General features: G+C 44.0%; 1 protein-coding gene across 2 annotated transcripts in view; it reads left to right on the forward strand.

Moving 5' to 3' along the window:
* The window catches only part of TECPR2 (tectonin beta-propeller repeat containing 2), a 626,110-nt gene extending 613,968 nt beyond the window's left edge, over positions 1–12,142 (forward strand). For both annotated transcript variants that reach the window (XM_086937834.1, XM_086937835.1), the window contains exon 21: positions 10,237–12,142. In XM_086937834.1, coding sequence (XP_086793960.1) covers positions 10,237–10,394 — 158 coding nt within the window. In that variant the 3' untranslated portion in view covers positions 10,395–12,142. The remainder of the gene's footprint in view (positions 1–10,236) is intronic.
* The last annotated feature ends 217 nt before the right edge of the window (positions 12,143–12,359 follow it).

Here is a 12,359-nt window from a genome sequence, read left to right on the forward strand (position 1 = left end):
GGGTGGTGTGGAGTGCAAAAAAACGATGGATTTAGGGCCAGATCTCTGTTCTGGGGTGAATGTATGACATTGTTCTGCATTCTGTCCATCAACTGTGGTTTTTGCATTTGTCACCCCGAGTGGGATGGGTATGCTCAGACGTGAGTCCCATGCTCTCCGCACCACTGGATTCAAGCAAGCCGGGCTGAAGATGGCTGGAATGCCAGAAACGGTCCTCGGAAGCTTGTTTCCGGTCCAGGGAAGGCATGGCTTGGCGGTTCGGGCTGGACTGTTCCCATGAGGCTTCTTCTAGCTTTATTCAAAACCCTACTTGAGTATCCTCTTCTAGCAAAGCAAACAGTCATGTCATCAGCAACCTCTCGATATTCAGTATCTGATGTGCAATTACAATTTGGATGCAGAAATTCCCCAGAGGTTATTGCCTTAATCATGCTTCTTGGATGACAGCTGAAGGCTTCTAACACAGTTAGATGAAGTCTCCTTTTAGAAGAATGATATATGTGAACTATTGTTTTTTACCCTTCAATTAAGGTCAAGCATTTCTACATAATTGTAAAAAATGCTCCACAATGAGCATAAATAAATTCTTCTCTAGTAACATAGTTAGTAAACATTTTCTGTGTCTTAAATGAGAAGCTGGTAAACCTGAAAGAGAATACTACAGTGCATGTAAACTGTATGTTTTATAGAAGTATCACTGGAAAAGACATCTGAGGTAATGATTATACAATCATTTTTTTTAATTGGAAGCCCTTCAAATGTTCATGAAATTCCCAGTGTTCCTAGCATGTCACATAGAATTAGAAATGTGTCCAGATACACTGAGATATCAATATTGAATTTCCTGGAGGTGAGGTTAATGATTTATTAGTCCTAGGCAACAAATAAATGACTGGTGCTGTAGAATGCTCCTTAAATAAACATTTACCTTCCGTCTTTGTGTCACTAATACCTAATTCAGTACATGTTTTAGTAAGGATAACTAGTTTCTTCTGAAGCATTCTAGTCAGGTGTCTGTGCAATCTAATATAGTTATTTTTGTCATTTAATTGTCTATAAGCTGCAGAAAATATTGCTTTCTATCAAGAACAACAAAATCTCCTTTATATAAGGGCTTTAATAACCATTTCACTGCAGCGGCTATTCCGCCGCAGTGCTAAGGGGCGGGGGGGCCGTGACGTCACGGCCCCGCTCGCTCAATAGAACGCGCCACGCAGGCGCGGCGAGCGGGCCATGACGGAACCGTTCCGTCACAAGCGTGGGAGGGGTAAAATTGAACTTCGCCATCTCAGGGCTTTAAATGCAGATCTCGTTGATTCTCTGAGAAAGTTTAGCTACACTCATCCCAAGCTAATTTCTCAAATGCTGAGATTAAGTAATCGTACTTGAATTTTTAAATTGAAATTGGGTTTAAAGCCAATTTAAATAGAAGACTGAGCAAACTCTCAAGCTTCAGGGTTTAACACTTAGATATCAACGTTATCTTCCATGTCTGCATTGGTGTCTAGATGATGCAAAGCATCTAATACATCAAACTCCTTGAAATGCAAATAACTAATTACTACAGTATCTCTTTCTGTAAAATTGAACCTAGGTGTCATGTAGAATATTTAATTGGACTCAATTTGTGTGTAAAGTGAAGCAGATCCAGTTTGAAGGTAGACCAGTTTAAGATTAGAAGTGGGATAAAAGGACAAGCACTTTGATAACACATTCTGTTCTAGTTCAATTAAAGGTCTAGTTGATAAATTATAACTGGTCAACTCATTATTAGACTTGCTGTTTGTTATTTGTGTGTTGTTGTTTCTCTTTGGATAGCTCCTTTCTTGAGTTTATTCATCTTCGGCGATGTTGTATTTTGCTTTTTCAATATTTATCTCAGACCACCTTTTGCTAAAGTTTTTTTCTTCCAGCCTGGAGATAGTCATACAGAATTATTGGTAATAAATATGATGATATACTCAGTGAATATGCAGACATGGTTTATGCCGTACTGTTTGTATATACACTCGTTATTCACAAAGGTATATACTCAACCTACTGCATAAGGGTTAAGTCCAGTTAAGTTCCAGTTGTTTCCGTCTTTCAAGTGATTGTAGATGGAATCTACATTGCAACCAGCATTGTTTTCCCAAGTAATTTAAACTGTACTGTGGTAACTACATGGAACTGAGTTTCTCGCTATTGTAATACATTTGAGAAAGTGGGTCTGTTTATTGAAGCCCCATTTATTTGTCAGTGCACAAATATAAATTACACAGTGATGCGTGCTGCTGTGTAATTATGGTTAGCCACACTTTCCATTGAAAATGCTTTTTTTAAATGTGCCTATTAATTTTGACCCTGTGGAAGGATTTGGACGTTGCTTGAAGTAGTCAGCTAAGGTTTTCATGCAGGTCTGTGCAGAGAATAAAATGCATGGAGAATTTAAAAAGATGTGTTTTTACCCATTGTAGGTCGCATAGGAAGTTTTTGCTCCCGCCTACAGCCCAAACTGCTAAACGGATTGACACCAAATATGGCATGAAAGTTGAACGTAATCCGATATTATGATTTTGTTGGTTTTTTGTTAATCTTTTCAGACTTTTTGGAGATGTAAGTGTTTATAAAAGTTGCTAATTGGGCTTTAAGAGTTAAAACATTTGTATATCTGTGCGTTTTGGGATTTGTGACTCCTTAGTTAATCCAAAATAAAAAAGGAATCAGATTGAACAAGTGAATCTTTTCTCCCTTCATCCTTTTGGCTTCTCGGTTACAGAGCTTGTACTGCCGAACCAAACGATGTGATTGGTTACTGCAAGAGAAATTTCTCCTACCGTGGCTATTTCAGGACACTGCACACTGTCCCTACTTCCTGGTTTTTTTTAAAGGCCATATAAAGGGGTAGAGTGAGCAAACCCTGACCCCCTAGCCATAATCTGGAGACCTTAAAAGCCTTTCCTCTTGAGTTAAGTTTAAAAAAAAGACTATTACAATTATTAAATTGAGACCTTATCCTCTGTACTTTTCAGGATCCATGTATCCCGACACTGAAATTGGCAGCCATTGTCCAAAGTACTATGACGGGTATTGTGGAACCCAGTCAGTATTTAAGGTGTCTGGAACTGCGAATCCCTAAAAGGTTCTGCAATCCAGAACAGCCGTCTGTTTAAGTACAGCAAACTCATAGCATACTTCTCCGTCACATGCATTGCTTATCAGGGATAAGGAATCCTTGGGTTTGTGGTACTGGGATATGACACTGGCCTTGGATTAACAGTTCTAAAATAAAAAATAAAAAGGCGGTCCAAAAGTCAAGCTCCATGAGTTAACTCCTCCTGCAACGGCCTGGGTGTAGGGCATGGCCACAGACCAAGCTCCCCATCAATTCCCGCTGCACACCGTCTTAGGCAATGAGCAGCGGGAGTTAACTGCTTGGCCTGATTGTGTGCAGTTAGTTGGGGGCTAGGCATGGCTGAAGGCCAGACCTGCAGCTAACCCCCATTATGCACGTATTTGATACACTCGGATCAATGTGAATTTATTCCGGGCCGCAACACCGCCATGAACTTGCGGCGCTGAATCATATTCTACATGAAGTTCGCGAGCGGGAGGAACCGTTGGTGGTCGTGTCTATCGATATCGCTAAGGCGTTCGACACGGTTGATTGGGGCTACCTCCTGGAGGTCCTCCGAGTGGTGGGTATGGGCCCCAAATTTTGTTGCTGGGTCCGCCTGTTGTATACAGCTCCCTGTGCCAGAGTGCGGTTGGGTGCGGGGCGTTCTGCGGAATGGCGGTTAGGTCGGGGGACGCGGCAGGGGTGTCCCCTCTTGACGCTCCTCTTTGCGTTGGCTATAGAGCCTTTGGCAGTCAAGATCCGCGCTGAAAAGGCTCAATGGGGTATCCTGGTGGGGACATGTGTAACGTGATCTCTTTGTATGCAGATGATGCTCTCTTTTATTTGAGGGCGCCGGAGGAATCGTTACCTGTATTGTTGCGTCATCTTGCCCGCTTTGGGGAGGCCTCGGGTTTGCGAATCAATCGTAACAAGTCCTTGATTTTTCCCCTGGCGGGGTATGGGGATGCGGCGGGCCTTCTAGACCTTGGACTACAATGGGAACAGGAGGCCTTTAGGTATCTGGGAATTCAGTTGGCCCCGACAGACTCCCAGGTGCTGGCTCGAAACATCGGTCGGGTACTTACTTCCTTGCAGAGCTCGGTAACCTTTTGGAATGCACTGCCGCTCTCCCTTATGGGACGGCTCGCTGTCACAAAGATGGTGATGCTACCCAGGACGTTATATGCCCTCCAGAATTCGCTCTGCTCGATCTCACCGCGAATATTTCGTTGCTGCTTTGGGCGGGACGTCGTAGCCGGGTTGCGCTACATACCCTGGTTCGGAGTTGGGAGGAAGGTGGCTTGGAAGCTCCGAGGTTTGACTTCTATTACTACGCAGCGCAACTGTTGCCGGCAGCGAGGTGGTTCGCGGATGCGGAGGGGTGGGAGATGCAGCTTTTGGCTGGGTGTGCCACCGATCGGATGTTGCAGGTGGCGTTGATGAAGGGGAGGGGAGCGGATGTGACCCTACCATATGTGGTGCGCCACACGACTGCAATCTGGCAGAGGTGTGTGGAACGGGTACTGCGCCGGGCCCCCTTTCATAGGGAATTGCCGGTTTGGATCTTAGCTCCCATTGTGGCCATGGAGGAGCACATGTCCTTTAGGGACTGGAGGTCTGGAGGCTGCCATACCTTAGCTGATCTCTATCCGGGAGACTCGTTTGTCTCCTACGAGGAGGCTGTGGAGGCCTTTGAGTTGGGGGGGGCGGACAATATCTACATTACCGCGGCGTTCAGGGGGTGGCGAGGGAGTTTTGGCCCCAGTTCCCGGAGACGCCTCAGACTTCTCATACATTGAACATCATTCTCTCCTGTGGTAAGGGTCGTAAGTTGATATCCTTGCTTTATTCTGCACTACGTCAGGACTCCGAGCTGCCGGTCCAGCCTGCGTGGGGGGCCTGGGAAACGGATCTGTGGGAGACCCTGGAGGCCGGGCAGCGCAGGCGTATAGGAGGGCTTACCCGTAAGGAGTCATGTAACGCATGATTCAAGCTCACGCACTTGAATTTTATGCACCGCACTTATATGACACCGGTCTCCTTGCAGCGCTTCTCACCGGATAGGGAGGACACTTGTCCCAGATGCGGAGCTGAGAGGGCGGGGTTCCTACATTTAGCCTGGGATTGCGCCTTAGTGCGAAGTTTCTGGACGGCGGTGGTGGGACGTATAGCCGCCGCTACTGGCCTTGCGCTAGACTTGACCCCGCTCCATTGTCTGTTGGCTCTGGTTCCCCGGCCTAGGAAACGGAAAATCCCCTATAAACTATTACAGCTTATGTTGGTCCTGGCGCGGCGTAGGGTGGCCATTACCTGGATGGGGCGGAGGGCCCCGGAGATTCCCGCATGGTTGAGAGATGTTCGGGAGTGGTCTCTGACGGAGGAGACTCATATGAAAAGCGTGCGCAGGGACGAGAGACTGCAGGAAGACCTGTTGGCATGGAGAGTTATGTGCACTGCTGGTCTGACCTTGAGTGATTCTGAGGGGATTAGTGCAGAGCTGTTCTCGCCTGATGGGTCGGGGACTGACGGGGAGGGGGAGGGTGTTGGAGACGGTTAATTCTGGATTGTCTGCCTCATGTTCACTGTTGATATGATTTGTTTGTAATGCCTGGCTTTTCTGATAGTCCCACTGTCCAATTTTTGCTTAGTGATATTTGTGTCCCTAATGTGCCTTAATGAGGTTGTCGTTCTGTATGCAACAGTTTTTGTATGATGCCGCAATTGGGGGGAATGTTTCTGTTCTTGCATAACCAAAATAAAGTTTAAAAAAAAAAAAACATTATGCACTGCTAAAAAGTGTTAGCAGTGGTGTTTGGCCGTTCACAGATTGGATGGAAGGTCTGGTAGCATACAGCCGTGAACAGTAAAGGTTTGGAATTTAAGTGCATAAAAAAAGGACATTCACTGAACAAAGTTAAAAACTGAGTTATGTTTCTGACTCGAACATACAAAACCCAATGAAATTCACCAGTTGTGGTTACCAATGTACATGACACGCCTTAATCTGCGCCACTGATACAGATCAGTGTAAGCTTGCTGCCTTTTTATCCAAGACAAAAGAGTTCTGATCCAAGCTGTAATACTCCAATATATCTTACATTCACAAACATGGACTGTGCAGGTTATCCTTTGTTCTGTGTGCTGTGGTGAGCCTATGGAAATGAGCTCTGAAAACCACATTTGTTTCTGTCATCAATTCACGGGATGGGAGTACACAAACAGTAAATGGATAAGCTCTGTTGACTAAGATCTCTATTATGAGTTGATCAGATTTACCAGTTGTGGGAACAGCGGACCCAATTTTACCGTCCACGAAAGCCAGTAAATTCGCCTCATGAAAGGGCTGCATTGCAGCTAAGGCTTATTCCCAGGCCTTCACCCGATCATCAGACAAGAAAAGGGGGAGCTTCTAGTGCTCCTCCTTCCAGGCCATCCTTCTCCAGTCTTGTTTTTGTGCCAGCCGTTGATCTCCAGAATTATCCGTTTCTGCACTAAGCTACACAGTAATTCTTGTGATTTCCAGATGGCCCATTTGGCATTCATTTCTGATTTGTTGGGGGCTGAAAAGAGAAGTTTCTCTACTGTTATCCTAACCATAGAATCCTTTGTATCCACAAAAGGCCTTGTCTTGCCCTAATGATTTATCCTTTGTTTCACACCTTGCCAATATGGACATTCAGGTAGAATGATGATAGCGCAATTTAGAACTGATCACTTTGGACAAACCATGTTAAAAATTATTTTTGGATAAACCCCTAGAACCTCTATGTTATGGTGTACATGAACAGTTTGTCTACCACTCAAAAGAAGAAAATCCTTCTGGTTAAAAAACAAACGTAATGTGGTGTGTTGCACACTGAAGGCACAGTAAACAAAAATGAAAGTGTATAGCACCATTAGGAGTGGACTTCCTTCACTTTGATCGGTGCTGGGGGGTGTGCAGGTGGGGGGTGTGGGGGGGCATAACTTAGCCCACCTGAGTACTGATCTGTGTGGGAGAGGTAAAGCTAGAAAGAGGACAATGTCCCCATTCCAGCTTATCTCTCCCAGGTGGATCCATGCACACTCCTGGGAGGGCAGAAATCCATCTGGACACCAGAGATCAATAATTCTTTTTCAAAGGTGATGACGTGCAGCCCGCCCTGGAATAGGGCCATGCCCCACCCTAGAATCGGGCCATGCCTCCCACCCCCTTGCATCTGACCACGACCCCCCTAGAACAGGTGCATTAATCTTACTGTCTCCCCACCGGTTGGACATAATGGCTGCTAGACATCGAGAAAAATGGTAAAAAAAGAAGGGTGGAAGGAAGTGTAAGCCGAACACCGTGGCACCGGGCCATGCTCCCACCGCAGAATCAGTGTAGCTGGCTTTGTGCCCACCCCAGTTGGGGGTAGATTTGTGGGGTTTACCCCCAATCTGTCTTCTCCCCAGTTGGGAAGAACTAAGAAATAAAATATGTTGGTGGGGGCAGCCCGCCCAAACAATCTGCCTGACTCACTCCCCCTAAAGGGCACGTCAGTGTTTCTGTCCCACCCCATGAGGGCCGATTGGTTGTTTATTCACAGTCTGCTCCCTCCAGGGCACGGTAGGGATATTTTTTGGGGGGAAAACAAAAGTGTGGTGGGGTGGTCTGCCCTTGCCAAGGCCTAGTAGGGTGGCCTGCCCTGGCATCAGGCCTTACCTCCACCTCTAAGCGCCCAACAATCTTTCTGTTCGCCTAGAGCATCTCCCACCTAATGGCAAGCAAGAGGATATTTGGTTTCTTCAAGGCATAATTTTGACATGTGGGCCGGCTTAGAGGGAGTTCAAATCCAATCTCCTCTCAGCTGCCATGGTAAAATGCTGTTCTTTTCGAGCTCTGGGTCAAGAGGCAACCAAGGAGCTCCATGAACCCAGGTAATTTCTGGAACCTACTGACTCAGACAAATCCAGGGTGGTGTGTCTTACATGAATGCCACTACATTTTCTATGAGGTAAAGTTCTGGAATCTGTGGGGATCCACAAAATTCCTACCACCCTGTATTCTCACACTTCTGCCAAAGAAGTCGTAGCTCCACTTGTTTTAGTGGGTCTACCATATACGACGGGAATGGAGGAAAACTATTACTATGTGAATTCAAATTGATCTTTGTGCGGACCATTATTTGGTCAGTTTCCAACAGGCATGATTTAAATTTTAGGATTCAATTTTTACTACTTTTCTTCATCCACCATCTGATGGCGTCAAGAGCTTGAGGAAGACAGGAATTAGATGTTACTCTCTAGTTCCTTATATAAAACTTGTTTTAATCTGCATATAAACAGAAACTCCACCTGAGGTTTTGCAGAAGACATGCAAGAGGGCCCAAATTGACATTGATCAAGCCAGCTTTGATGTTTACTACCAGAACCTAGATTTAATGGTTTTGATAGCAATTTGATGAAAAGAGTTCTTTACAGCCATAATGAATTTAGCATCCAGAGGATGGAAGAAGAAAGAGCAGCTAAAAACTCGCCACTGCAGCAATTATTGAATTGAATTCCAGCACAATAGCTAGCCTGCGAACCACACAAATGGGCGTGTCGGAGCTGTACCCACTATAAAAACAGCCGGCGAAGTCTAGCATTATTGAAGATCGGCAGTATTTCTTTCCATGCTATGCTTTAGCCTGAATTCAAATTTGTGTTTCTTATGTGGCTTGCATTGGTCGCCATATTTATTAGTTGAGTCTGAGCTGGTATTTCACTTGTCTTGGTAAGGAAATGACTGCAATGGGTCTGACGCTGCTGGCATTTCTGGGTTTTTAGGGTGTTTTGGGTCGAAGGCCTCATTACATAAACATCTTCTGCTGTAATGTTGCAGCTTCTCCCTTGTTTTGAGCATTGATCACCTGTGTGTCCTGCACTGGTTACCTGTGATCTTGGGAAATACATTCAAAACTCTGCAAGGTTGGCTTTATTGCAGTCTTTACAGGTGTATCTGAGGTGCAGTAGCTTAATGCTAAGTTCATCTGTGGATATGTGCCTCATTAAACCAAATTAAACCAAACATTTTTCATTCAGCCCTGGTAGGGTATGCATTCTCATTTATGGCAGCAGCCTGTTGGAACTCACTCTCACCTTTACAATAAAACTGCTATCCTGTTTTGAAAAAAACCTGGTTATTTTGCAACAAGTCCTACCTCGCTAACAATCAGCAACAATATTAATTCCAGAATGTGCCTTTATTTGATATCTGCATAGGTTTTGGTACCAACTGTGAAATCATTCACCAAATGACCCATTTAAATGCCCTACACTGCTCTCATTTATCGAGGTCCACTGCAGGAGGTATATCTTCTCCTTGGCCATTGCAATGCGAGTATCTTGGCCTCCTAACTCATTTTGTTATCAAGTACACATTTTTACTAATTGAGTCGTAGATGGTACTTAGAATACATTCATAATAATGATGATGTTTAATATCTGGAAAACTTGGTACAGTAAAGTGATACTTATAGAAAACTGGTAAGGTAACGTATATTGCATGTAACCTCTTGTGCTTAATAGAAAGTGGGTAGGCTTTGGTGCAGTCACCGTCAAAGTGTTGGTTTGCATGGGTGGGCTCCCTTTGGTCATTGGCTTGAGGCATTGTCTATCAGATATTGGAGTTGCCCAGAGAGTATTCTAGTCTCCCTATTCTGTTGTTTGTTTAGGTTTATCCTTCTACAGCCTAGAAAGTGCTCTCATTGGAATGCATTATATCAAATATTTAATAATTGAAAAGTACACTCAGTCATCAAAGGTCTTGTCACATCCAATACATTATCCCATACGTGCATTATATATTAAAAAAATATTTTTGTTATTTTTGTCACAGCAAGACACATTGGTTCACTAAACAGCAAACCAAATACATTGCTGGGGACGCAAATTTTACTTTCCTCTAATAGTCTTAAATAGAGTATGAATCTTTGGCGTCCTAGCAACCATATTCAGATGCTGGGCTGTTGTTGAAATACAAATTCAGTATGTCCGCAGCTTTTCCGGGGCCATGCTCTGAGTAATAACAGAAAATGAAAGCCAGACCTTCGGGGTTTACCAAAGCTTGTTTTAGTGGTTTCTCTATTTTTTGTTGTATTGCTTAGGACTAACGCATCTTCACCTTCCCTTTGCAGTGACACCTATGGATGACTTGTGGGCGGTAGGTTCTTCAGGGTATCTGTTGCAACGCCTTACGAAAACCTTCAGCCATTCGCAGAGTACTCAGAAGAACAGCGACCACTCGCTTTTTGTCCACGCCGATGATTTTGAAGATGAATGGGAAGTCATATGAAATGATGTCCACCTTTGAGGTTTCTTCTACAAGCAGTGAGAAATGTCTGTGGGAGCCTTGTTGTGATGTCCACTATTTGCTGCTTTAAAAACACTGACGTCAGGCAACTAATGTTCATTTTTAATCACATAAGAGAACTGTTCATGTAACTTAGACTTTGAGGAAGTCCGCTCAACATACTAACGATGCAACACTTGTGCAGTGAATAGTCTTTATTAATAGTGAGCACGAATGTTTCACAACAGCATGCCTTCACGTGTCTGTCGAGTACATCGACCAAAGCTGCTATCATGTAATGATGCCTGCATCAGATTACTGTACCGATCTCTTCATTTCAATACACACCTTTGCATTTCTGCTGCATTTCATTACGTATCACTTCTTTTTCACTGCATATCTTCATTTCACTACATATCTCTTTGTTTCATAATGTTTGTTTACAGCACACGAAGCATACGTTTTTTGCACATTAAAAAACGTCCCTCAAACCCTGGTTTCATTCGAGTTAACATTACATTGCCACATAAAGGTGCATGTTTCTACGTCACTATAGTCGCATTATGAAATTATATTATTACTAATCAACATGCACAAAATGGTGAGTTTGTGGGTTCTGGAGATCCGTGTCTTAAACAAATGCGGCATGTTTGTCTCGATCGTTTACAAAGTGGTTTGTTTCCCAACATATTTACATTATTTACGTCCTCGTTTGACCCAAAAGGCTGCGCTGGAGACAAGGCCTCGTTCATTAGTAATCTTACAACGGTACAATTCGTACCTTTAGACCGGATTCCTGCATAATGTGAACTGTCGGTGTATAACACGTCACTAAATACAAAATGTCAACAGGTGGACGAGAGAGAAACTCACAAGTCAGAGGAAGTAGCAACTACAAGTTAAGAAATGCCACTCACCCGAATGTGAACCTTGTAGAGCTTTTATGCCCCTGTGATCAAAAGTTGTTGTAGAAAGGTTACAGAACTTAGACACAATTGTATAATCGTGGCCTCTGAACTGTGCCTTCAGGGGATACATCCAGTGGGTTTTCACACAGGATACTGTAGCCATAAATAGACCCCTCAAGCGGTTTCTGCTTTCAGGAACACCCTTGGGCCTGTAGCCTTCTGGAAGGGGTGCTTGTACTGAGCAGAGTGTAGTGTTGCTGCGAGTGTAGTAATTTAAGAACGGTTAAAGAAAGGGGACCACGTGTGACAGAGTGGACTGTTGCTAGCTAGTTTAACCGTCTCAGTCCAGAAGCAGACTTAGCGCCATTTTGTATTGGCACTTAATATTTTTGAGTCACACCGAAAATGACCCTGAATTTCGGAGCTGCCAAGTTTAAGGAGAGAAAGGGAGTGACATTGTGGGTCCAAATGAAGAACGTGCACAGCTGTCTGCTGAACTGCGTAGGGCCGAAAACATTTCTAAGAGAGAGGGACATCTCAGTGCACTACAGGAAATGGGTATTGGGAGACCGGGTTTACACGAGCTGAGTGACACTTGGCTGTGCTGCGATTATTAGATGTGCTTTGGGATGTTGTAACACATCTTGCTTTCTTCGTGCAGTACTGTAAACTCCTTGTTCATTTTTCCAAGTTTTTTAGTGCAATAAAATATGTCCTTTTTTTAGTTGGTGGCAAATTATTAAAACAGTTTTTAACTTCCCTTGTTTGTACTATTTATTAGAACAGCTTTTTCTCAGATTTTTTTTGTTATGAAAAATGTGCAATAAAGTAAACATTAATACATTTGCCTGTGCGTGTTTTCTTTTAGTTGTGGTGTTCTTTAAAACTACACAACATTTGAATAAGGGTTAAAAGGGGAATGTAAGCTTTCTCGAAGGTACTACTCTACTGTCCAATTGTTACATAGTCTAGCTCATCTTTATGGTGTCCTTAAAGTGCATCAATAGCCGTCAATCAGCTTATACCCCCATGCCTATAAGACCCCCGCTAGTAGCTGGGA

Source organism: Lissotriton vulgaris, chromosome 9 (genome assembly GCF_964263255.1).
Source record: "Lissotriton vulgaris chromosome 9, aLisVul1.2, whole genome shotgun sequence".
NCBI lineage: Eukaryota > Metazoa > Chordata > Amphibia > Caudata > Salamandridae > Lissotriton > Lissotriton vulgaris.